Source organism: Neoarius graeffei, chromosome 1 (assembly GCF_027579695.1).
Source record: "Neoarius graeffei isolate fNeoGra1 chromosome 1, fNeoGra1.pri, whole genome shotgun sequence".
Classification (NCBI taxonomy): domain Eukaryota; kingdom Metazoa; phylum Chordata; class Actinopteri; order Siluriformes; family Ariidae; genus Neoarius; species Neoarius graeffei.
This window is the reverse complement of record NC_083569.1, coordinates 1,610,895-1,637,573: the sequence shown is the minus strand read 5'-3', so window position 1 is coordinate 1,637,573 and position 26,679 is coordinate 1,610,895. Positions and strand designations below refer to the sequence as shown.

General features: G+C 43.1%; 1 protein-coding gene across 5 annotated transcripts in view; it reads right to left on the bottom strand.

Moving 5' to 3' along the window:
* Window positions 1-583: 583 nt before the first annotated feature.
* The window catches only part of LOC132890661 (nucleolar protein dao-5-like), an 88,695-nt gene continuing 62,599 nt past the window's right edge, over window positions 584-26,679 (bottom strand). For all 5 annotated transcript variants that reach the window (XM_060927738.1, XM_060927775.1, XM_060927765.1 and 2 more), the window contains 15 exons: window positions 26,016-26,096; window positions 17,630-17,692; window positions 17,451-17,525; window positions 16,660-16,740; window positions 16,521-16,583; window positions 16,181-16,240; window positions 13,768-13,800; window positions 13,482-13,535; window positions 13,323-13,382; window positions 12,739-12,789; window positions 3,377-3,439; window positions 3,241-3,280; window positions 3,082-3,133; window positions 2,470-2,923; window positions 584-2,064 (listed from right to left, as the gene is read on the bottom strand). In XM_060927738.1, coding sequence (XP_060783721.1) covers window positions 1,504-2,064; window positions 2,470-2,923; window positions 3,082-3,133; window positions 3,241-3,280; window positions 3,377-3,439; window positions 12,739-12,789; window positions 13,323-13,382; window positions 13,482-13,535; window positions 13,768-13,800; window positions 16,181-16,240; window positions 16,521-16,583; window positions 16,660-16,740; window positions 17,451-17,525; window positions 17,630-17,692; window positions 26,016-26,096 — 1,791 coding nt within the window. In that variant the 3' untranslated portion in view covers window positions 584-1,503. The remainder of the gene's footprint in view (window positions 2,065-2,469; window positions 2,924-3,081; window positions 3,134-3,240; window positions 3,281-3,376; window positions 3,440-12,738; window positions 12,790-13,322; window positions 13,383-13,481; window positions 13,536-13,767; window positions 13,801-16,180; window positions 16,241-16,520; window positions 16,584-16,659; window positions 16,741-17,450; window positions 17,526-17,629; window positions 17,693-26,015; window positions 26,097-26,679) is intronic.

Here is a 26,679-nt window from a genome sequence, read left to right as displayed (position 1 = left end):
AGTAAGGTGACAAGTTCTGTTTCATCTCATTTGGGTAATTTAAAAACTATATTATTTAGCAGTGGGCACATAGGAAAGTATAACGTATAAAGTTTGTCAATATGTTTATCATGCTTGTCTGATAAAAAACTTAAATATTTATCCAAATACATGACCTACTCATTCTAAACCTGTTGGGCTTTGCTGGTGAAGTGCTCAACCCCAAAGGGTTAAGCCAAAGCAGAGCTCTTAACATATGACATGGGTAACTGTCCATTACATTTGAGCCAAAATGTTTACCAAAATACCCAAAGGTGGTCCTTGCCCCTAGGGGGACATAAAATTCTCTCAAGGCGTTCTCTATGGGAAAACTAGTGATTAAAATGGCAATTAAAAAAAACTAGCAAACCAGTCATTTAGTTGTATACAAAACCACTACTGGCGCACAAGACCGAGGAGTTAAAATAGGTTTGGGGACAATTTTTCAAAAACTGTTGATGAAGAAATGGTTAGAAAATCAAGGGAATGATAAAAAAATAAGACTTAAGAACGGTAGTATGTGTTTGCAAATCAATCACAAATAGTGATCAAAGGAGAATCAATATTGCTGAAGGCAAATCAAGACTTTAATAAAATGTTCTACAGGAATTATCCATGAACATCTGACTTATGCTTACTGTCAGTGTCTAACAAGAGAACAGCGGGAATGTCTCGGTTGGGTTCATCACTGAGTGGAGAAGTTAAAGAGGTTGAGGAGGAAATGGTCTACTATGATTGTAATCAAGGAAAAGGTGCAGAAGAAAGTGGATTAGATTCAGGAGGTGGGGGAGAGGAGGAGGTACAGGATGAGAGTATGCATGACTGAGGTTCAGGAGGTGTTGAAGGGAGTGGATACAGAGGTACGAGAGAAGAAAGGTGGAGGAGGAGAAGTATAAGGAGGTGATGAGAAGAGGAAGACAAGTAGAGGAGGTTTAAAAGGGTAGAACTGGAACACATGGCGTTAGAAAGCTGCCAAAATGTTTTACAAATGCCACACGATTTGCAAATATACACACCGCTCAAACACACAATGTGCTTTGCAAATACAAAACATGGCTATCAAAAAAAAAAAAAAAAAAGTGTGTTTTTTTGCAGATAGAAACGCTACTGACAAATACAGGGCAGGTTCCACAACTGTAAAGACAGAATGCAAATAAATCAGCAACATTTTTGTATGTCTGTCATCAATTTCACAAATCCAACCCCCCCACCCCCCATCATTTGTGAATCACATTACTTCTGGCACTATTTCTGCTTGAGGTTGTAAGGTGGAGGATAAAAAGGAAGAGATTCAGGGGCATGTGCAGGAAAAGGCACAGAATTGTGGTAGTAGCATTGTTAATTATTGATATGGGAGTGTGTTTCAGGTGAATCTCAGAGGAGAATAAGAAGGTGCAGGTTTTAGATAAGGATGTTGATAAAATGAAGGTGAATCATTTGGAGATGGAAGAGGAGGACGTACAATTTGTTTAAGACAGGACTGTGTCAGGACTGAGCTTGAGGTTCTATGTGTGCTTCAGTGTTCTGTGAAGGAGAAGAGAAACTGGAGGAGCTGGTAGAAGTGGAGGAGAGTGAAGAGATGGAGGTAGAAGAGCTAGAGATGCCAGAGGTGGATGAAGAGGAGGTCAAGGAGGTGGTGCAAGTGGAGGCTGAGGGGCTAGATATGGAGCTCATGGAGGTTTCGGAGCTTTCTGAACTTTGCAGCTCCTCTCGGATAACATTGAGCTCCACCAGTCCTTGATGCAGCTGCTCTGCCACCTCCCTGATCTTTTTGGCAAATTCTGACTTGGCTCCTTTCTTAAGTTCTTTAGAATCCTTTGCCACGAAGTAAACATCCATGGCAACAAAGAGACCAGTGAGGATGCCAGTTGCCATGGCTGCAACCTGCACTGCTCTGGCAGCTGTGCCACCCGCTGTCATGGCGACTTGTGTGAACTTGGTGATTTCATTGGCATTGATGAGCACTGCTTTGCCTGCCATGGCACCGTCCTCGTAGATATCGTTGACTCCAGAGACATCACTCTCGTACCGCTTTAGCTGTTTCACCTTTAGTCAAAATGAGATCAATCATAGGTTACAATATTAAAAGCCTTGTGGCTACGCTACTCTATTTGTTTATGATGTTTTGATTATTGCATTTTAATTTTTTTATATCTTTCTTCTTTACTGTTCGGAATAAAGCAATCAATTTTTAAAACATTCACGTCGTTATTAATTTATCACCAGTATGTTGTGCTCAGAGGCGCTGTGAATGCAATATTTAGCCATCTGTCCAACTAGACTTTAAAAAAAAAAAAAAAAAGTAGTGTAAGCTAGCTAACTAACGAAGGCTACAAGTTACTTAGGTTTCAAGTCAGATCTGTTAAAAGGTCAAATACAATTAATGTTCATTACATAAATGGAAATCTTATTGAAAGGACTGTCATTAGGTTTCACAGAACTCGTCCTCACCTTGGGAGCATTTAACTCTCGCAGGTTCTCGATGCCTCGTTTGATGAACCTCGTGCATTTGTCAATGTCGGCCATCTTGCTCTGAAAGTCCTTCACAATGTGCTCCACTTTCTTGCGGTCTATCGAGCCATGGACGGTGTTGGAGATACCAGCCGTGGCCGACGTTAACCCGCCTGCTGCGGCCACACCCAGACCCACTGCTGTGACAATCAAGGATGTTCCCATAGTGACGGGTGCTAGGGCAAGGCCCGTTATAGTGGCCACACCCCCAACAGCACTGGTGGAGCCTCCTGTGATCTGGGCAACTTTGGTCCTTTTGTTGAAACGGTCCAGACCATCGGCGATGTGGTTGAGGTCGATGATGTGCTGCCAAAGAGCTTCTGCTCGCTCTGAAAACAGCTGATTAAACACCCGAATGCCTCGTTGCACTTTTTCAGCTGTTAAAGCAAATGCCCTAAAGAGAGGAAAATGACCGTAGTTTTCTAATATTTTAAAATTTGCACAAGAATGGGCAAAAAGTAGTAATAATAATTTTGCAACACAAAGCCTTTGTATGATGTTTGTAGATCAGAGAGATACAATACTTTACTAACGTGCCGCTAAGCAGCTTACCTAGCCTCCTCTTTTTCCGTCATATCTTCCTGTTTGGACGTCGGCTCCCATTCTGAACAACACAAGCAGGTCATCTTACTATTCATTTATGTCAGACTTTCTCAGCTTCATTGTTGTTCCCCAACTAAAATCTTTATATTTGCTTTAAAAAACACTCACGTTCGACCGTGCTCCACCACTCCATGAGGCTGTCAAGATCCTATGACAGAAAAGTCATTTTTCTTTATTTAAACCAATTGTAGAAAAAAAAAAAAAGAATTATACATGTGTATATGTAGATGCATTTCTGAAAAACCTCCTCATCTTCACTGTGAACTGGATTAAGACCAAACTCATTCAGCTGCTCCATGAGGGATTTCTTCAACGAGGAAAAAAGACAAAATATTTAGACAACCCCACTGATAAGACTGTCCTCAGTTTGCATGTTTTTTAATGCTTGCAAATAATTTTTAAATACATTCTCAAATTCAGATATTCATTTTTCATGACTGAGATATTTATAATATTAATAAAAGAGCTATGACTACATCTATACTATTCATATCATATGAGTACTAAATAGGACAGTGATCTCACAATAACAATGGAAAACAAGAATGATTTTTGCATGTTTTTTTTTTTTTTTAAACTGCAAGGTGTGGCAACCCAACAGTGGTGCCCAACAGTTGTCACTTCTGCATCTGCTTGCACTCAAGATGCCACTTCCCAGAATTCACTGCAGCCTTCAAATATGGCTGCCACAGACATCATCCTCCATCCTGTAATCCACTAGCCTGGGCCCGCCCATCCTAAGCGTGACGCAACACGAGGGCCTGTTCCGAGCTTAGTCTGGCCAGGCAGGCTATCTACAGCATTTCCAAGCTCCCGAAAAATTGGGAACCAATCAACTTTGAGCATCTCCAACGGCCCTGGGTAGAGGCGTGTTCAAGGCAGTGACGTAGTAGAACTGCGACCGGAAGCCATAGATTGTTTACAGAATCTATGCCGGAAGCGCTTCATTCACTAGAAACATTACGAACATGGAGCAGCGGCAAGCCTTTGACACAGCGGTAGATGCTGTATTGAAAGCATTCAACGGGAAGTTCTCATTGAAAACGGAGCAAAGAGCAGCCCTGGAGGTATTTATTGAAAGGAAGGACGTTTTCGCCTTGCTCCCGACCGGCTTCGGTAAGAGTTTAATCTACCAGTTAGCCCTGTTGCGTCGCATGTGTCAGAGGAAAGAGTGATGTGATTGGTTTAAGCTTCGTCACAGCCTTTTCTGGCTTCGACCAGTAGCAAACTGAGGCATTTCAGGGAGGCGGGTCAACCATGGGCTCTGGGAAACGGTTTGGCTTAATAGCTTGGCCAGACCAAATGCTCGGAGAGCTTTGAAGTCGCGTTAGCCAGGCTAGTAATCCACCGCTCACAGTCACCCTGAGTACATTCACCAGTGCACAATTACCACAGCACACTATTTAAGGACTCTAGCTTTCACAACCAGTTGCGAAGTATATGCTCAGTTTCGTGTGTCTGACTTTACAAAGCCTTTTGATTATTGTGCCACTTTGTTTTTGGACTTTGGCCTTTTTGATATTGCCTGTGATATCTTGTGTCTCGCCTGACCATTGCCTGTTTTTCATTATGCTTTCTGCCTTATGATTTGGATTTGTTTGCCTGAATAAGCACTTTCAGCTTTTACATCCGTCTGTTGCCTATCTATGGGACAACAGTGCCCTCCACAATTATTGGCACCCCTTATAAAGATTAGTAAAAAGGGGTTAGAAAAAAACTCCACCTTTTGGTAAAATAGCTTCATCTCACACTGAGAAAAATCCAAACTTTAATTGGAAAAAAATATACAGAGAAAAACAAATCTCTCAAATTATTTTTAACAAAAACCACATGTGCCACTGTTATTGGCCCCCCTGAAATGATTGTGAACACAATGTAACTGAAGCATGTTTCCCATTTAAATTGTACATGTTTTAGTTGATTGGAGTGTTTAGGAACTTTCAAGGGCGGCACGGTGGTGTAGTGGTTAGCACTGTCGCCTCACAGCAAGAAGGTCCTGGGTTTGAGCCCCGGGGCCGGCGAGGGCCTTTCTGTGTGGAGTTTGCATGTTCTCCCCGTGTCCGCGTGGGTTTCCTCCGGGTGCTCCGGTTTCCCCCACAGTCCAAAGACATGCAGGTTAGGTTAACTGGTGACTCTAAATTGACCGTAGGTGTGAATGTGAGTGTGAATGGTTGTCTGTGTCTATGTGTCAGCCCTGTGATGACCTGGCGACTTGTCCAGGGTGTACCCCGCCTTTCGCCTGTAGTCAGCTGGGATAGGCTCCAGCTTGCCTGCGACCCTGTAGAAGGATAAAGCGGCTAGAAATAATGAGATGAGGAACTTTCAAGCTGTAATCCACGACTTCCTGATTAACTGGGAAACAAATATGAGGTGACACAAAGGCCAAATTCCCTTTGTCATCCATCAACATGGGAAAGATAGAACACAAACTAAATAAGGGAGAAAAGTGCGTTGACCTTCATAAGTCACAGAATGGTTATTTAAAAAAAAAAAAAACTACTTGCCTGAAAACGTCCACAGTTGGGGCGATTAATTTAAAAAGTGGACACCAACTAGAATGGTTACAAACATGCCTAAAAGAAGGCCCAAGTTTATTTTACTCCCAAGCACAGCAAGAAGAGTAAGAGAGGCCAAAAAAAAAAAAAAAATCCAAGAATCACTGTTCATGAATCACAAGGAAAAAGTAACATCTTGGGGTTTCTAAGTTTCTAAAACCACCATGCCAACAAATCATTTGGATGGTATGACAAAAAAAAAAAGCCTTTTCTGTCAGTTAAAAGCAAATGAAAAGTGCCTGAAGTTTGTGAAACGCTACAACTTTGAGTGGAACCATGTTCTATGGTCCGATGTAACAAAAATGGAGCATTCTGGCAATAAACACTCAAGGTGGGTTTGGTGTCAAAAGAAGGATGGCTATAATGAAAAGAACCTGATCCCAACTGTAAAATATGCAGAAGTTCTGTGATGTTTGAGGGCTATTTTTCCTCCAAAGGCTCTGGAAACCTTGTTAGGGTACATGGCAATCAAGGACTCCATGAAATCCCAGGACATTTTAAACCAGAATCTGGCTGCCTCTGTCAGGAGACTAAAACTGGGTCGTCATTGGACCTTCCAGCAGGACAATAATCCAAAGCACATGTCCAAATCAGCACAAAAATGGTTCGCTGAGCACAGACTCAAGCTTCTGCCTTAGCCATTTCAGTCCCCTGATCTGAACGCCAGTGAAAACTTGTGGGGTGAGCCTGAAGAGGAGCAAGCACAAGAGAGGGCTGAGGACCCTGGATGATCTGGAGAGATTGAGTAAAGAGGAATGGTCTCAGATGCCCTGTTCTGTATCTCCAACTTTATAGTGTTATTTGAGAGACTCAGTACTGTTTTACTGGCAAAGAGAGGTTGTATAAAATATTAACTACAGAGGCACCAATAATAGTGACACGTTTTTGATGAAAAATTTCTTCATGAGGGATTTGTTTAGGGTGACATGGTGGTGTAGTGGTTAGCACTGTCGCCTCACAGCAAGAAGGTTCTGGGTTCGAGCCCAGTGGCCAATGGGGGCCTTTCTGTGTGGAGTTTGCAAGTTCTCCCCGTGTCTGCGTGGGTTTCCTCTGGGTGCTCTGGTTTCCTCCACAGTCCAAAGACATGCAGGTTAATTGGTGGCTCTAAATTAGGTGTGAATTGTTTGTCTCTTTTTGAATGTTGAATACAGTGCCTTGCAAAAGTATTCATACCCCTTGAACTTTTCCACATTTTTCCACTTTACAACCACAAACTTACAAGTTTTTTATTGAGATTTTATGTGATAGACCAACACAGAGTAGCACATAATTGTGAAGTGAAACGAAAATGATAAATGGTCTTCAAAATTTTAAACAAATAAAAATCTGAAAAATGTGGTGTGCATTAGTATTCAGCCCCCTGTACTCTGATACCTCTAAATACAATCCAGTGCAATCAATTGCCTTCAGAAGTCGTCTAATTAGTTAATAGAGTCCTACTGTGTAATTTACTATCAGCATAAATACTTATTCTGTGAAGGCCTCAGTGGTTTGTTAGAGAACACTGAAGAACAAACAGCATCATGAAGACCAAAGAACTCACCAGACAGGTCAGGGATAAAGTTCTGGAGAAGTTTAAAGCAGGGTTAGGTTATAAAAAAATATCCCAAGCTCTGAACATCTCAAGAAGCACTGTTCAATCCATCATTCAAAAATGGAAAAAGTATGGCACAACTACAAACCTACCAAGACATGGCCGTCCACCTAAACTGACAGAGCGAGCAAGGAGAGCACTGGTCAGAGAAGCAGCCAAGAGGCCCATGATCACTCTGGAGGAGCTGCAGAAATCCACAGCTCAGGTGGGAGAACCTGTGCACAGGACAACTATAAGCCGTACACTCCACAAATCTGGCCTTTTTGGAAGAGTGGCAAGAAGAAAGCCATTGTTGAAAGACAGGCATAAGAAGCCATGTAGGGGACACAGCAAACATGTGGAAGAAGGTGCTTTGGTCAGATGAGACCAAAGTTGAACTTTTTGGCCTAAATGCAAAGCGCCATGTGTGGCGGAAAACTAACACTGCTCATCACCCTGCACACACCATCCCCACTGTGAAACATGGTGGCGGCAGCATCATGCTATGGGGATGCTTTTCTTCAGCAGGGACAGGGAAGCTGGTCAGAGTTGATGAAGATGGATGGAGCTAAATACAGGGCAATCCTGGAAGAAAACCTGTTGGAGGCTGCAAAAGACTTGAGACTGGGAAGGAGATTCACCTTCCAGCAAGACAATGACCCTAAACATACAGCCAGAGCTACAATGGAATGGTTTAGATCAAAGAATATTCATGTGTTAGAATGGCCCAGTCAAAGTCCAGACCTAAATCCCATTGAGCATCTGTGGCAAGACTTGAAAATTGCTGTTCACAGACGCTCTCCATCCAATCTGGCTGAGCTTGAGCTATTTTGCAAAGAAGAATGGGCAAAAATTTCAGTGTCTAGATGTGCAAAGCTGGTAGAGACATACCACAAAAGACTTGCAGCTGTAACTGCAGCAAAAGGTGGCTCTACAAAGTATTGACGCAGGGGGGCTGAATACTAATGCACATCACATTTTTCAGATTTTTATTTGTTTAAAATTTTGAAGACCATTTATCATTTTCATTTCACTTCACAATTATGTGCTACTCTGTGTTGGTCTATCACATAAAATCTCAATAAAAAACTTAAGTTCGTGGTTGTAAAGTGGAAAAATGTGAAAAAGTTCAAGGGGTATGAATACTTTTGCAAGGTACTGTACGTCAGCCCTGCGATGACCTTGTGACTTGTCTAGGGTGTACCCCACCTCTCGCCCATAGTCAGCTGGGATAGGCTCCAGCTTGCCTGCGACCCTGCACAGGATAAGCAGAGACAGATAATGGATGGATGGATAGGATTTGTTTTTATCTGAATAAATTTATTTCAATTAAACCTGGTCTCAAGCTATCTGATTTTAGTGACTATAGACCGATTTCTATTCTACCATACATTGCAAAACTTCTTGAAAGGGTTGTTGCCACCCGGCTACAGTCACATCTTGCCACTAATAATCTTTATGAACTATTTCAATCTGGTTTTTGTTTATTTCACAGTACTGAGTCTACACTTCTTAGGGTAGTTTATGACCACCTGTGTTCTGCTGATGTTGGGGGCACTTAATATATTCGGGACATTCCACCGAATGGGTGCCATTTGCTTGTTGTACCACTCCCAAATTAAACTTAATTTGTTATATCTTTTCAACACTGATTATAATAACACACATATTTAACTATTCAAAATGTGTATTGGTCGACCTCAGGCTACGTTATTTATTTTTTTGTACAAGGTTTGGAAGTCAAAGATGGCTGCATACTCTTTATATGAGTAACAGGACTGAAAGTAACAGGACTGAGTTTTTAGCCTAGGATTAGCTAACACATGGAATTAAGCCACATGGTGTCATCGCTAATAGCATGACCACACTTAGCACATTCTAGTGATTTACCAAAAATCTGTATTTTTAAAATAAACAAATATCTAAGAAATAATTTAAGTAACAGGACAGTATGTTGACATTGACCTTATCGAAGTTAAAAAAATCATCAAATATACAGAAAAGTAAATGAGAGAACTAACTTTTGGTCTTCCCATGGCCTTCAGAAGACACACTTGATGTAACTTCCTGTTGAGCATGTGATTTATGGAATGTTCCAAATTTGTCAGATGGGGTAATATGTTTGGGTAACAGGACTGAATGAAAACCCAGGGACACGACTAAAATGTGTATTTTAACTAAGATATTGTGGATTTCTTATGAAAAAAAAAATATATTTAAACCATGGATAGGATATGGAGTCACACAACAGTGCAAAAGAAATACTGTTTCTGAAGGATTTTAATCATAATATTTCATAGTTAAGTATAGAGTGCAGGGACAGGTAACACATGCTATTTTTCAGTGTTTTAGGTAGTTATTATTAATCCTTACAATTATATATCTTAAATTTGAAATCAGATCAATGTGCAGGACATTCTGCGTAATAAGGACATGTATTTTAAAGTACATTTTTATGTGCATTTATACATATAATTTTCTAGGGACGGAAATGGCACCGATTCGGAGGAATGGCTCATTCCTCCTTTTGGACCTTAGCTGTGCTTTTGACATGGTCATGTACTACTTCTCTCCTGTCTCTCTGCTGTTGGTATTTCTGGTTCGGCCTTTTCCTGGTTAAAATCCAAACTCACAAATAGACAGCAGTTTATTCCCATTGCCAAGTACAAGTCTTCCATGGTATCCATCAGTTGTGGCATCCCACAGGGTTCTGTCTCAGGTCCTTTTCTGTTTATTATGTATGTGCTTCCCCTGGGCCAAATTATCTGTTGTCACGGTTTCACTTTTCATCGATAAACAGATTTACATCAGCTGCAGACCTTCTACATCTGGCCCGCCCCCTCCCTCTCTGAATGCATCCACAACCTAAAGCTGTGGATGAATGCTAACTTTTTAAAACTTAATACAAGCAAAACATGCCTTCTTCTGAGTGGTTCCAAATCAATCACCTCTTCTAGTAGTACTTTTAATCTGGTCATTGATGGTATGTTCATTAAACCTTCATTTACTGTACATAACCAAGGTGTTATCTTTGATTCTGCCCTCTCTTTTGAAAAATCACAAATGCCCTGTCTAAAATGGCCTTTTTTCACCTTCGTGACATTGCATGTCTCCATCCTGCACTTAGCACCAAGGACACAAACACTCATCCATGCTTTTATTACATCCTGATTAGATTATTGTGATTTTTTTTTGTTCATTGGTCTCCAGCCAAGTACATTGCTCGGCTTACGATATATTCAAAACTCTGCAGCCAGAGTCCTCGCCCACAGTAAATGTTCAGCACACATCACCCTATCCTCCAGAACCTCCACTAGCTTCCTGTTCTATATAAAATTATTCTATTCACAATTAAAGCACTCCATGACCATGGTCCTCAATATCTAAAGGAATTACTTCATTGTTTCTTTTTGTTACGAAAATGTGATTTTTTTTCTTACTTAAATTATCTTAGTTGCTACATCACATTAAAGGTAGGGAAAGATCTGATTATGATTTACTGAGATTTCATTTTTACATCACAAACACATGCACATGCTATAATCTTAAAAGCACAGCCAATTGAAATTGCTTCCTTTGACATATGCACATTCAATGACCCGCCTACATTTCCATTTATGGGATCCATAGGAAGACTTTAGTGAACAAGTCGGAGCAGAATGCACCAGAAAGAAACCTATAAACACTGAGTCAATGACAATGTGGGACCAATACGACAATAAATAACCATTTTAATTTTTACTGCTTATTTCACAAAAATAGACCCTGCTTGTTGTTTACAGGCTCTGTAATTTGTGTTCATTGTACAAAAACATTTCATTAAATTCTCAGCACTAAACAAACAGCACATTTTTTGCTCAAATTAGCAAAGATAGCTTTGCATGTGAAAGAAAAGACTTTACTGTGTGCAGTCTGACTGAGGGTTTGTAATTAACTTCTCCATAGAGAAGCAGAATATGGAAGAAACAATCAAAGAAAAAAAATGAGGGAAGAAAAAATTCCTAGAATAAATCAATAAATGTTTTACAGCTGTGCATGTGGCACTGTGTAGAAGAAGAAAGTTTTAAAAAAGGAAATTTCAGCAGCTTTGCAGCCCAAAGATATCTGGGTTTGGCTCCACTATGGAAAGTTTAGTTTAATTAAGGAATGGTCAACTAAAATAGTGGTGAAAATCAAGTGCGGGTCTCTGCTTTGGATTTATGATTAAGTGTTTACTTTCATTATTCAGAATACGTTAAACCAGGGGTTTTCAAAGTGTGGGAGAGTCGGCCCCCCTCGGAGAGCAAATAAACAACAGCACCCCCCCCACAATTTTTGTTGTTGCTATACTTAATGTTGTTTAGGTTTTTGTTGCGATTACATTGCGGGAAGAAGTGAAAGTTGCGAGAAATTGTTGCGATTTTCTCTTTTTGTGATTAAAATTGAGTGATATGTTAAATATTAAGTTATTACTGAAAAACTATTGATTAAAAAACAAAGACACTGAGAAATGGTCCTATAAACAACTTTACCAATACAAAAGATTACCAGGACTACAAAAATGCAGAAAAATAGGCTTTACTTATCCAAATGCACCTGTTGGTTCAAAAGTTAAAGTGCAGAGAACCTCACAGCACAACATGAAGTTACCTTAAAATATAATATAAATGCCTCAGCTTTCATGTAAGAAAAAAAAAACTATTAATACTAGTACTGTGTGCAGGCAGTCTCTCCTGAAGACTAAATTAAACAATAATCATAAACTAATAAAATAAATGGCTCAGGCTTCATAGAAGAAAAAAAACAATTTGAACAGAATCTCACAGTATGATGCTGAAGCTGCCTAAACAATGGAAAATAAAATACCATTTTGGCAAAAATGTTGGTATCCATTACTTTCTTGTATTAAGTAAAAAAAATAATAAAGTGCACACAGTGCTTCACTGTAAACATAACACACTTTCAGTAACAGAATTTAAGCCTACATAAACACTGACTCGCACATCATGCAATGTTGCCAGATACTGCTGACGTTTTCCAGTCCAAAATATGTTCAAAACCCGCCAAAATGCACTTAAAACTAATCTGGCAACACTGCGCGCATGCTGCTTCTCTTGAACGTAAACACGGAAGTAAGGCGGAAGGTAGTTTGTCGACGTCACCTCAAGACGACGCCAACGATTGGTCAAATTTGCGGGAAAGTTGCGATGATTGGATATAATTGTAACACCGCCCTGAATTCGCGGGGATTGGTTGAATTTGCAAATCGCAACATCCTGGAGGCTCTGGTTTTTTTTTGCTTGGCCCAAACTCTGTCTCCTCACTCACTGTAGCTTTAGGTACTAAAAATCAATCCATTTTGTCTCTGGTAAAGGCTCCTCACGTTGCGCCCCCCCTGAAGAACTCTGGCGCCCCCCAGGGGGGGCGCGCCCCACACTTTGAAAAGCCCTGCGTTAAACCAAAGATTGAAAGTCAGTAAAATCCCCCCTCTATGAATACCTCTAAAGCCTCAGTGCCGTCTTCTCCGCTGATCTTCTGAATCATTTTACTCTGAAATAAATAAATATAAAACTTATTGAACTGAATAAATTACTAAACAAACACGATGCTGCATGTACAGTTCAGTTCTGTAAGATAAATGAACATAAATTCAGACATAATACTGATACATAATTAGTTATATTGCGCTATTCAATGCCTGTGATGGTGTTACGATGCTCTACATGAAACAGAACTCAAATTATTTTACAGCAGAAATCAGGCTCAGATAGTCGCAGTCTTCTACTCATTACTGTCGTTAAGGAAACTACGGCACGTAAATAACTAACAACCATTTGATTTTCTTTTCGAAATCAGAAACAGTCCACGATATGATTTGGTGTATTAAATTGTACATAAGTAAACAATCTGGTATTTAATTTCATTTGTGAATCAAAAACTACCTCATTGATTTCATGCATGTATATCAACTTCATCACATTTATTTAATTTCATATTTTATGCCAAATCAGAACTCCAATAGCAGGGTGTTTCCAGTTTTCAAATGAAAAACGCACAAAAAAAATCAAAGAATTTATCCCTACCTTAGGTGTCACATGAAGCATGAACGGATTCTTCTTTTTCTTTACTTTCTTTTTCTTTGGCTTTAGTGGATAAACAAACATTATTATTATTATTATTATTATTAAGTTCTCCAAGAGAAATGAACAGAAATGTAGAAGACATGATGATTAGACCAGTACTTTCTCTTTCTCATCTGCAGCAGCGGCTTCGTTCACACACTCGTCACTGTCGTCCTGTTACACACATTTCACACGTGCAGTGTTGAGTGTGTGTATAAATATTACACTAAACATTTTAATGCATTATTTATCAGCAAACTGAAGTTTCTTGGATCTGAGCAAAATGTCAAGGCTCCATCACCACCTGGGTTCATTTAAATATTCCGACAATAAATTATAGTTTCTGCACATTTATTATCCAATTATTATTCTTATTTGATGAACTTGTAAAGTAAACATGCTCTACCTCAGTGCGCTGGCTGACTTCCTGATCTTCCATCTGGTATAACACACACACACACACACACACACACACACACACACACAGTCATTTCATCAGCGGATTTCTAGTATTTCAGATAAGTGTTCAGTCTGTGATTTTAAGTCCAAAAGTTAGATCAGTATTTTCATGGGGAAAGTTCCTGGTATTCTGCGTCGGGTTACGCAGCTACTCAAGTGGATTTTCTGGGCTCCACATTTAGATTATAAAAATCACCTGTATGTAGTTCACACCTCCGAGGTTGCAGGATTTTTCTTGCTCTTTCTCTCTAGGTGTGCGAGAGCAGTGTGTATTGGAAAGGCAATAGTGTCCTTCATAGATCTTGTGGAGTGATGCGCAAACTGGAGAGGGTTCATGTTTCATCATGGTAGCTCATTGATTAGGTCATTGGATTGCTGGTCAGAAGGTTGTGAGGTCAAATCCCAGTATGCCAAGCTGTCCCTGCTGGGCCCTTAACCCTCAACTGCTTAGGTGTATACATGAGATTAATGTAAAAATAAGAAGTAATAACCTTCACTTCTGTGAGCTGCTCAGGAGGAAGTGGACACATCTGGCACAGCTATTCTGCTCTACAGGAAGTCTTACAGCTGGGTAGATACTGTTCACCCTAAAGCAGTGGTTCTCAAACTTTTTTCACCAAGTACCACCTCAGAAAATACGTGGCTCTCCAAGTACCACCATAATGACCAACATTAAAATACAGTAGCGTAGTCGGCCCAAGTATTCATTAAAAACAAGGCGGAGGTTTTATTTAACAAGTATATTTAATATTGTTGGCCACTGTAACATTACACACAGTACTTTGAACAGTAACACTGTGTTTAAATATAGGAAAATAAAACACTGTACTTAAATAATGAATCAAATAAATTGGCCAAATCTGCAACATCTGTAGTCTCATCAAGCTGTATGGTAAAATATCTACTGTTCTTAATGCGCTCAATCAGCGTCTTTTTAACATCGTCAGCCATGTCGTTTATTCTCCTTGACACGGTGTCAAGTTTAACTCTCTGGCAGCTTTCTCTCCACACATGATACGTGTCATCTCTTTGGCTAATGGTAAACACAGCAGTTCCCCGATTGTGTGCGGCTTACCGGCTCTGGCGATCAGGAGGCTGGCACGATATGAAGCTTCCTGTGCTTTGGCTACGGGTGTACCATAGGACAGAATGGTGGACTTGGACTGCTTCAGTTCATCACGTTTTCGTTAAAAACAAAATCCATTGGTTTGTCCTTTAGTGCTGTGTGTTTGGTTGTAAGATGCCGTTTGAGATGCGATGGTTTCATGGACTCATTGCTCAGAACGTCGCCGCCTACAACACACTGCGGCCTGGGCAGCGCCTCTGTCCCGCTCCAGATGAATCCCAGTTTTATGTATTTTTCGTCATACTTCCTCCTCACTGGTTTCTGCCGTTTGCTAGCAGTTCTGGGGCTGGTTTTGCCACTGTCGTTAGCATCCGCGCTCGGCTCACACACGTCCTCTTCAGTTCTCCCTCTCTCCTGATCCATGCTCCCATTCGCGGATTTAAGCCACGACAGTAATTTTGTCCTACTCGTCATAATTAGCAAAGCCACCTCCACCTTTTCCCATCACAGCCTAGTCTACCAATGGCGGATAACCGTCTGTCAGCGGAACCGGCAGGAATGCGTACGTACGCTACGTATGGCTACCCAGAAGCACTTGCAAACTTTTTAAAGTTATTAACTTAATTTGTATCTCCTTTCATTTTCTTGTCATCGGTTGATAAGATATTTTCATCCATTCGGATATTATGGATAGTATTTCACGTTTTATTTTATTTCTTAAATTTTATTTATATTTAATTAAGTGATTCTTTGGCGTACCACTAGAATGGAGCCCGCGTACCACAGTTTGAGAATCACTGCTCTAAAGCGAACAGTGTGCATGTTAAACTCCTCTCCTAGTGGGGTGGACGTCACCGTTTTTCCTCCCTTTGTAGTCTGTTATTGAGTGCAGGTCACTCCACATGCAATCGAGGTCTAAGCGACGTAGGTCCTTGTAGTTCACCAGGCTCCTCGGGTTCTAATCAGTAGCTAGAGGAACCCAGTACGTTCCGTATCTCAGGTCACCTTTTGTTCTGCTAGCGTGTTAGTAGGCAAACTGATAATTATTTTGCATTTTATTTTCTTCATCATGCTCTGACAATTTTTCACAAGATACTAAACTACAATCGTAATGTGTGCTTGTGATATGCTGTAATTAAGGAATAGCACGCCGTTCCAGAGTGACTTTCAAATACACTTTCGGTCTATTAATCTGTTCACCACACTATCAGACAGAGTGATTAATGTAGCCATCCCCTCATCTTCCTTTCTGCTCTTCATCCTCATACTCCTCTTTTATGAAATGTTTTGTTACCTGACATCCTTCATCTTCACTTCCTTTGACCTGCTGTTCACTGACTGACACACCAGAATCCTAGCAGGGAAAAAGAAAAGAAAAATAAGATTCATATTAGGAATCACCCACTGTCATGTCCTACATGTTCTACCCTGAGCCAGCCTCCTTTCTTCCTGATCATTTGGATTGGTCACTTTAATCGCAGCACGAGTAATTCTTAATTCAAATTGTCGCAGCTCTGTCTCGTACACAATCTACGTAGAAAATGAACGATCACCAGTCGCATTGTCTGCCCACTAGTATGAACATAAGGTACAGAGAGAGAGAGAGATGAAGGGTGAGTAAATCTCTGCTGTACCTGATTATGATCAGTGTCCGCTGGAGTCACACTCAGACGGGGTGTGATGGAGTTTCTTAGCTCCTGATGAACAGAAAAGTTGATTAACTTCACAAACATCACAATCCCTTTTTCATTATTATACTGTAATACACTGTACCTCTTCACTGGGTCTTGGCAGGACATGAGGGGTTTCATCTATTTTAGCTTTCTTTTTTGTGATGTCTGAGCTCCCAGCACCCTGAAACACACACACCCCAGTTTTAACCCAGTCCCACATGACTGCTAGAACTGACATTCGAAGACAGGCTGAGTCTCGTGAAAAGGGACTGAATTATTCAGAGAAGGGAATGAAAGCTGGAAGTGAAATGGGAAAGGTAGGGTACTGTACTTTACATTCCTCTAAATAAATCAATAATCCAAGGTACAAGATAAAAGTGGACTTGTATCCCACTAAAGCAGTGTTGCTTTTTAAATGCCCAACTTATTGTTACTGTCGCCTCTCAGTAGCATTATCTAAGCTCTTATGTGAATATGGGTGGGATTTAACTTTTACCACCTTCAGGCAGATGATTATTGACAAAAACATGCCTCGCGACTTCCATTCCATTTCCCCTGCAAGCGAAGTAAAATTACCCAACCTGTAATACATAAGTTTCAACAAGCTTTGCTAGTGAACCATGCGTTATACTTTTTTTTGATCATGTTCAGCTGCTCTGAATGTGGGGAGAAAAACACGGACACTATTATTTTCATTTAAGATTCATGTATTTGTCTTTACTGTAGAAATGACTCCAGCTCTGAAATGTGAACTTTCTCGAATATCCTTACTGAAAAATATCTTTTTAAAGTCCTTTTCGAACTGAATTCTGTTGGTTTCAGTTCCACTCTTAAATGCTCAGTGAAGAGCGTATTTTCTCCACTCTGCTGATGTACAGATGTTTCTCCTACCTGGTCATCAGTGCAGTTCTGAGCCGGTTTGGGAAAGCGTCTGAAAAAACCACTCAGCACTCCTCCTGACTTTTCCTGGAGGCGAGAAACAAATGCCGTCAGACACAGCACTGAGAACAAGAAACACCCAGACACGTATTTAAAAAAAAAAAAAGGGATAAAGTAAGGAACAGACTTACAGAAAGATCAGCACTGCTGCTGCTGCTGCTGCTGTGTGACTCTCCATCAACTGAAAGGCTGTCCTGATTCAAACAAACAAATAAAATGAACACATTAAATACATTTAAGGACAAAATATCAAACAAGTTAGTAAATTCTGAATAAACTGAAAAGAGAATACAGTTTGCAGGCTGCTCTGTAAACCGTGAGTAAAAATGTACTGTATTGTGTAAGGGGCCAGCTGGCTGGTTTGTGCCGTCAATAGAGGGAGGCAGAGAGCAACTAGAAAGAGACCAGCTCCTGCCTGTGTGCCCTCACCCCCCCCTTACACCCTGCATCATCAGATCCATCACCTCCACCTCCCCAAAAATAAAAAAGTACATCTTGACACATGACCTGGCGACTTGTCCAGGGTGTACCCCGCCTTTCGCCCGTAGTCAGCTGGGATAGGCTCCAGCTTGCCTGCGACCCTGTAGAAGGATAAAGCGGCTAGAGATAATGAGATGAGATCTTGACATATACAGTATTTTTGCTTTATTTTATATAAATCCTAAAATAATAACTTATTTATATAACGTCTTTCAAGGAACTTAAGGACACTTTACATAGTGAAACAAATTAAAAATACAGAAAAGTCCGAGTGAACAAATGAGTTTTTAGGTGGTTTTTTTTTTTTAAGGAACTAAGGGAAGGAGCATTGCAGATCACCAGAAGGAGAGTGTTCCAAAGAGTGGGGGGCAGATACACTGAAGGCTCTATCTGCAAATGACCACCATCTGGTGTGGGGGATAAGGAGCATACCCTTATCAGTGGACCACAGAGTCCAGGATGGGGTGTAGTGGTGTAAGAGCTCCGACATATACTGGGGAGCAAGAGCATGAAGAGATTCATAGGTGAGAAGGAGGATTTTATGTGATGTGGGACTTGACCGGGAGCCAGTGAAAATGAATGAGGGTGGGGGTGATGTGCTGCCAGTGCTTGGTACGAATGAGAAGCCTCGGAGCAGAGTTCTGCATGTATTGCAGCTTGTCCAGGGCTTTGCTGGGCAGGCCAAACAGGACACCACTGCAATAGTCTAGGCGGGAGGTGATGAATACATGGATGAGGGTCTCAGTCACAGAGTAAGAAGGCCGGAGTCTGGAGATGTTCTTGATATGGTAGAAGGCAGATTTAGTAATGAGGTTGATGTGTGACTGAAATGAGAGAATGGAGTCCAGAATGACACCCATGCTGTGGAATTCCGGGGATGGAAAGGTGACCCAGCCATCCACTTCCAGCAGGTGGTTACCAGCCTTCCAGAGTAGTGGCTTGGGAGCCACAACCAGGAGTTCAAATTTTATTGCTGTTGAGCTCGAGTAAGTTGGAGGACATCCAGGATTTTATCACTTTAATAACAATTAGCTGTTGGTGGATGGAATCCACTTTGGCCTGGAAGAAGTCAAGAAACTTGGACAAAAGTCAGGGGTATCAGAGTGGTGAGGAGCATCAAGGGGGGTGAAGTAGCTGGTTGATGGTAGAGAAAAGTTGTCTGGGGTGATTATGGTGGTTACTAATTATGGTGGAAGAATAATCCATTTTGGCCTGAGAGAGAACATCCTTGTAGGTCCTCACATGATCTTTTTTTTTTTTTTTAAAGATAGTTTTTTGGGCTTTTTGCACCTTTATTGGATAGGACAGTGTAGAGACAGGAAATGAGCGGGAGAGAGAGAGAGACGGGAAGGGATCGGGAAATGACCTCGGGCCGGAATCGAACCCGGGTCACCCGCATTCATGGTATGGCGCCTTAACCACCTGAGCCACGACGCCCCCGCTCACATGATCTTTGAAAGCTTCACAATGGATTGTGAGGCCAGATCTTTTACAGAGCCTCTCAAGCTGATGACCCCTGGCCTTCATGGACCATAGCTCAGAGATAAGCTAAGGGGCAGGATGGGGAAAAAGGAACAGTCTGGGTTTTGAAGGTGGCAAGAGTCAAGGCTATGTGACACTGCAGCATTATAGTGGGCAACTAGGCCATCCACCATGATTTTTTTTTTTTTAATTTGGGGCCGTCTGTAGCCAAATGGGTCACTAAATTGTTGGATAAGATTTATAACGAATTAGAATCATAAAGCAGAGTATTTAAGTGTTATAAACATGACAGTGATGATGATAGTACTTTACAAAGACTCTCTGAAAACAGCATCCTTACATATATGCGTGTGCCAACTGCACTCAAATCAGCATCAGGCGTTTCCCATAACAACTGGGTCCCAAGCGCACGCACAGCATGCTACTGAGTGAGCGTGGCCACTCGAGCTGTGCCAGACTCAAGCATGCGAAGGTGTGACCGTCAAATGTCCGCTTGCTACGTGACCACAACTTTTAGCTCGTGTGTATATTGCCAAGCATCGCAGCCATAATGCCTCATTTTCATTGATAACCTGTCACAAGACATCACGAGCTGTAGTGTGACCATAGCTTAATGAGGCAGACGTGACATGGGATGCAACCCAGTGATTGTACCCTACTACGAGTAAAAATTTGCTTCAACTTGAAAAAATAAAAAATTCACGGCCCACTAGATGGCGCATTAGTGGGCCACGGCTCAGTGGTTGAGAAACACTGGTCCACAGTATGTCCAGACGCAGTGAATCACCAACAAGCTGACCACTGCTTAGCTGGTTGCCGTGGTTTGTAAGTAGACGGTCACAGATAACCAGTACAACCATCCAACAAGTTGACACACAGGACAAAAAATTTTGAAATTCAAACCCCACACTTAATCTTACTTATACGAATGCTGAGCAGCATTCTTTTGTTGTTGGCTCAGCTTGAAAAGTGGCAACATACACGCTAGTGTTCTCTCAACACAGTCATGTGACAACACTGTCAGAGAATTTCTGGTCAGGATTTAAATTGTGTCCAATAACCATCATGGAACATGCTTCCTTCCTGCAGAATCTCATCCCTCACGTCTCCCAACATGCCGCACACACCTAAAGGTTAATGCGTTAGATCATGGACAGTCCTCTCATTAAGAAGAGAGACATTTGTTCATTCTTTGTGGCCAAGAATGCAAGTGTGGTAATTGCAGGGTCACACTTGGTAAGTTTTAAAATAATGATCCAAATAATCTTAAGATACTAGATAGTTTCATAAGATAGATAATTATACATAAGTAAACAATCTGGTATTTCATTTCGGTGGTTGTTCTTCTTTTGGCTGTTTCTGTTAGGGGTCGCCACGGCAGATAATGTCCCTCCATCTCCTCCAGATCTTTTTCTGTCATACCAACCGTCCTCATGTCCTCTTTTACCACATTAAATCTCAAATTTAATTTCAGTTCATTAAAAAAACCCTCATCTAATCCATGCATGTGTACCAACTTGAATTTATAACATTTATTTGATTTCGTATTTTATGTTAAATCAGAAATCCAATAGCAGGGAGTTTCCAGTTTTCAAATGGAAAACCCACAAAACGATGGTTACGTATGTAACCGCGGTTCTATGAATTTCGGATGACCGCCAGAGGCGGTGCTTTAAGCACCCGGATGTCCATCACATGCGCATGCAGTTCGAGTGTGTGTATACCAACAAGGTCGCTTGCGACAGGGGGTGACGTATGTCACTGCACCGGTACTTAAGGTGCGTTCACCCCGGAAGCGTTCTCTTGGCAGTCTTCTCGTCAGCCTTCCGAGTGATGGCCAAGTTCTGGCGGTCATCTGAAATTCATAGAACCGCGGTTACATACGTAACCATCGTTCTATTTCATTTCTCCTGACCGCCAGAGGCGGTGCTTTAAGCACCCGGATGACTAATACCAACAGGGTCACGAGGAAGACCTATTTACCCTACGAATGGCTGAAAAGGGTGGCTGTGGCCAGTGGATTGTGCATGGCCACATTAGCCCTATAAAACCTTGCAAATGTGCAAGTTGAGACCCATGAGGCAGCGGCGCAGATATCAGAGAGTGGAACTCCACGTAGAGCTGCCCATGATGCAGCCACATTCCGAGTGGAGTGGCCTCGGATGTGGGGAGGGACCGGGAGGCTGCTGCTAATGGCCTCCACGGTCCAGTTCGACAGTCTGTTTGGACAGCGCATGGCCGCGCCTATGTCCAGTGTGGCCCACAAACAGTGCATCCGACTGCCGAAATGCAGCAGTCGCTTCAATGTATGCCCTCCGTGCTCGAACTGGGCAAAGAAGGACGTGACCTTGGCCCTGCTCATTCTCCTCAGGTGGTGGTCTGAAGGCTTCCAGGCTGAGGGGCTGATTGGTGTATGAAGAGGAGGAGAAGTTCTTGGGCATAAACGAAGGATTAGGCCACAATGTTACACCCGTGCCATCGGGCTCCATTGTAAGCACTCCCGGCCGATAGACAGGGCATGTAGTTCACCCGCTCTCTTAGCATTCCTTTTAGCTATGACGTCGGCTGTCTTTAAAGATAGCCACTTGAGCTCCGTCCCCTATAGGGGCTCAAATGGAGGTTTACACGGTGCACTTAAAACCAGAGGCAAGTCCCAAGCTGGTCTTGGACTGCATTGAGGGGGTCTTATGCGCTGAGCACCTTTAAGAAAGTGGCTCACCCGTGTGTGGGATCTCACAGTCAGCCCGTCTACCCTGTTGTGCATTGCGGATACAGCCGCTACATACACCTTGATGGTGGAGGGTGCAAGGCCCTCGTCCAGATGAGACTGTAAAAAGCTGAGAATCCCCGGTATCGGGCAACATGCCGGTTCCTGATGGCGTGCTTGGCACCAACTTACAAAGAGCTTCCACCTATTGGCATAGAGTGCATTGGTGGAAGGTGCGCAGGAACACTGGATGGTCCGCACAACGGTCGACTCACATTCTGCTAGCAGTGGGTCGGGCCCATCAGAGGCCACACCCACAGCTGCAACCGTACTGGGTTCGGATGCCAAATTTGACCTTCCATCTGTGACAGGAGGTCCATCCGTGCAGGGAGACACCAAGGCTCCTTGTGCAGCAACCCATACAGGGTAGGGAACCAGACTCTTCCCGGCCAATAGGGGGCTATCAACAGCACCCTGTGACCCTCCTTGAGGATCCTCTCGAGAGTGGGCAGAATTAGCGGGAGTGGTGGGAAAGCATATAGGAGCTGCTGTGGCCACTCGTGTGCCAGTGCGTCTTGGCCCAAGGGGCTTGACGTTTCTTTCAGTGTAAACCACAGGGGACAATGTGTCGTGGCCTGGGAGGCGAAAAGGTCCACCTCTGTCCTGCCGTATTGCAGCCAAATACTCTGCACCACTTCCGGGTGCAGCTTCCACTCCCCCGGATCGGGGTTCTGTTGTGACAGAAGATCCGCAGCAGTGTTCCTCACTCCTGGTGAATGCATTGCCCTCAGGCTCACCAGACGAGGGTAAGCCCATGTCAGTAGGTGCCGAGTGAGCTTTCAGGGAAGGTAGTGACCTGGTGCCGCCCTGGTGGTTTATATGATAGACCACAGATGTATTGTCTGTCTTTATAAGGACATGCCGACCCGCTAAAACCGGACGGAAATGTTTCAGGGCGAGGAAAACGGTCCGCAGCTCTAACCCATTGATGTGTTGTCCCTGCTGTTGTAGGGCCCATACGCCCCGGGCAGTCCTGCACTGCCACACTGTGCCCCAGCCGATCAGTGATGCATCGGTGGCGACTACTTCTCTGCGAGAGGGTATGGACGTAGACATGAGGAGCAACTGGCCGTGATTCTGACTGGCCTGTGCCTGTGATGTTGTGGATGTAACCCAAGGCTGTTCATCCAGATTTGTAGAGGCCTGAGTGTGAGGAGGCCCAACAGAACTACCGACGAGGCTGCGGTGAGTATACCTAGTAGTATCTGGAAAGACCTGAAGGTCAGGGTTCGTCCCTTCCTGAAGCGATGTAGCCGTCGGACAATATCGCTCACCCGTCGCTAAGACAGGGTTGCCTTCAACAGCTGAGAATCCAGCTGAAGGCCAAGAAAAACAGTCTTCTGGCTGGGTGTAAGGGAGCTCTTGGCGTGGTTCATCCTGAGCCCAAGTTTGGTGATGTGAGAAACCAGCACGGCTGGGTCGCTGAGCCCGTCTACCCTTGACTGAGAACCAATCAACCAGTCATCCAGGTAGGGGGAGGATACGCATTCCCCTGCTCTGAAGTAGGGACAGTGCTGCCGTGACGAATCTCATAAAGATTCTGGGAAGTATGCATCCTTCAGATCGATGGTTGTGAACCAATCGTCCCGTCTGATGCTGTTTAAGACATCGGATGTGCGCAGCATACGGAATTTGAAGACCTTGAGATGGTCGTTCAAATGTCTCAGATCCAGTATGGGGCGAAGCCCACCCCTTTTTTTTTGGGGGGGGGGGGGGGGGATGATGAAATAGGTGGAATAAAACCCACTGTTTTGTGAAGGTGGATCTAATGGCTCGATGGCCCCCTTTTCCAGGAGGGTCAAGACCTCCTGGCGTACTGCCAGAGCTTTCATTTTGACCCCTTGAAATCTCGGCGGTCGTCATCTGAATTGTATGCTGTAACCCTGAGAGAGGGTGGATATAACCCAGGGGTCCGATGTTACCACTTCCTAGTAGGCAAGTTGTTGACTGGTGAAGTGTCCGACCGCCGGAGTGGAGTAGTCAATTCCGGAGTGGGAATTGTACCCCGACGTGCCTGTGCGGCGGCACCAAAGAGCTGTCCCGGAATCACTGGGAGAGTGCGGAGGGCCCTCCTGCAGGGATCTGAGAGTGGTGACTGAGCCAACCATACCTGACGCCTGGCGAGAGTTAAAGACGACATTAGTCTTCCCAGCTCCCTGGACATGAAAGCAAATGCCTGCAGCGAGGCCTCGCTTAGGCTCTGCAGTGATGGGTCTGCTCCAGAAGACTGAAGAGCCTGAGACTGGGCCAGGATCAGGTGAGATAACGAATTGCCTATGCGTGCAGCCCGTGCTGCAGCGTCATAGCTCTTCCTGATGAAGTCATCGGTCAAACGACACTGTGGCCGTGGACAGCGAGCGTCGGGTCTCAACGCCTCCATGCTGACCAGACCCTGACTGGACGCATCCTGTATCTCTACAGCTCCTCATTAAAGGGGGCTGAAGGTGGAACAGTGAAAATCAGCAGAGGGGGAGTCTAAAAAGGGCACTCTGCATCCGTACTTCAGATGGTGCCGTGTCCAACCCCAGGCGCCATTTTTATCGCGGGCTTGACCATAGTGGAAAGCACGTCCTCCTCTTGAAGCTCCGCGGCTGGGGACAGCACCGGAGGCTGTGGCTCAGGAGGAGTAAATGAAGCAGCAGAGGCGAGAGCATCAGCAGGCTGTGCTTCAGGCGGTTGTAGGTTATAGAGCAAAGCCTTAATCTCAGCAAGCTCTGAAGGACCATAATGGAAAAAAGTATTTTTACTTTTGTGTTATCCTCCGTAATATTTATATTATGTTTACATGTTATGTTTTTATTGCGAAATAAATCAATACAATACAAAAAGAGCCAAGGTGCCCACCTTCTGGTACTTGGACCTACAGGGAGCCTCCCGTGATGGCTGCTTAGGGCGCTTCTTAGACTTAGGAGGCAGAGCGTAGTCGCTCGGTGCTGGGGGCAGTCGACAGCCCAAACTGCTTTCCAGCTGAGCAAGCCTAGCAGTGCGTCAAGCAAACAAAACGAAATATCCGCGGCGGAGTCAGGCGAACATACTCACCCAACCGCGTTCAGGTAATCAGCAATCAAAGCTGAAATAAACAAGCTACAAGGCAAGAAAATACCCATGTGCTCGCGGTGAAACTGAAACTTATAATTAGAGGTTGCTGGCTGCCGAAGTCCGAGTGGACTCACTCATAACCGGTTTAGTTGAAAATACTTTACTTACCTTAAAGGTTTGAGACAATCAGCACATAAACATGACCGCTGTTTATTCCACTTACCTAAATATGGATTAGGTGACGGTAAACAAGCAGTGTCAAAGTACCAATACAGAGCCAAGCAACCAAATGAAATATCCGCGGCGGAGTCAGGAGCGAACACGCTCACCCAGCCGCGTTTAGGTAATCAGCAATCAGCTGAAGTAAACACGCTACAGTGCGAATCAGAAGCGCACACAAGCACTAATTAAGTATCATACTTGCAACAAAACGATACTTATTAAATCGCTACAAGGCGAGAGAACACCCCTATGATTGCGGTGAAACTGAAACCGCAGTCACTGAAATTGCAGCTCTGTTTCGCCCGCCCGCCCACACATACACACTGTTTTGTTTCTTGCTAGTGTGAACATGGCGCGAGAGAGAGCGTTGAAGAAACTGAGTAAATACTGTATCTGCTGCACCTGATTATGATCAGTGTCAGTTGGATTCACACTCAGATGGTGTGTGATGGAGTTTCTGAACTCCTGATGAATAAAAATCTAACATCACAATCTGTTTTTCATTGTTATACTGTAACACACTGTACCTCCTCACTGGGTCTTGGAGGGATGGAAGGGGTTTCATCTGCTCTCTCTTTCTTCTCTGTGATGTCTGAGCTCCCATCACCCTGAAACACAGACACGCGCGCACACGTTCACAGAAGGGAAGAGAAAGGAACGGGTAGAAGATAATAATAAATAATAATAAAGCACTTATTAAATTGAATATTCAATATTGTGGCAGCGGGGGCGTGGTCAAGCGTCAGTCTGTGACCAGAGGGTGGAGTCAGGGAAGGTAAGTGGCAGAATCACTGCACCTGATGTCAATTAACCTGTGTTTGTGTGTCTTCCCCAGTGACCACGCCCTATACAGTGGGGCAAAAAAGTATTATTTAGTCAGTCACCAATTGTGCAAGTTCTCCCACTTAAAAAGATGAGAGAGGCCTGTAATTTTCATCATAGGTACACTTCAACTATGAGAGACAGAATGAGAAAAGAAAATCCAGAAAATCACATTGTCTGATTTTTAAAGAATTTATTTGCAAATTATGGTGGAAAATAAGTATTTGGTCAATAACAAAAGTTCATCTCAATACTTTGTTATATACCCTTTGTTGGCAATGACAGAGGTCAAACGTTTTCTGTAAGTCTTCACAAGGTTTTCACACACTGTTGCTGGTATTTTGGCCCATTCCTCCATGCAGATCTCCT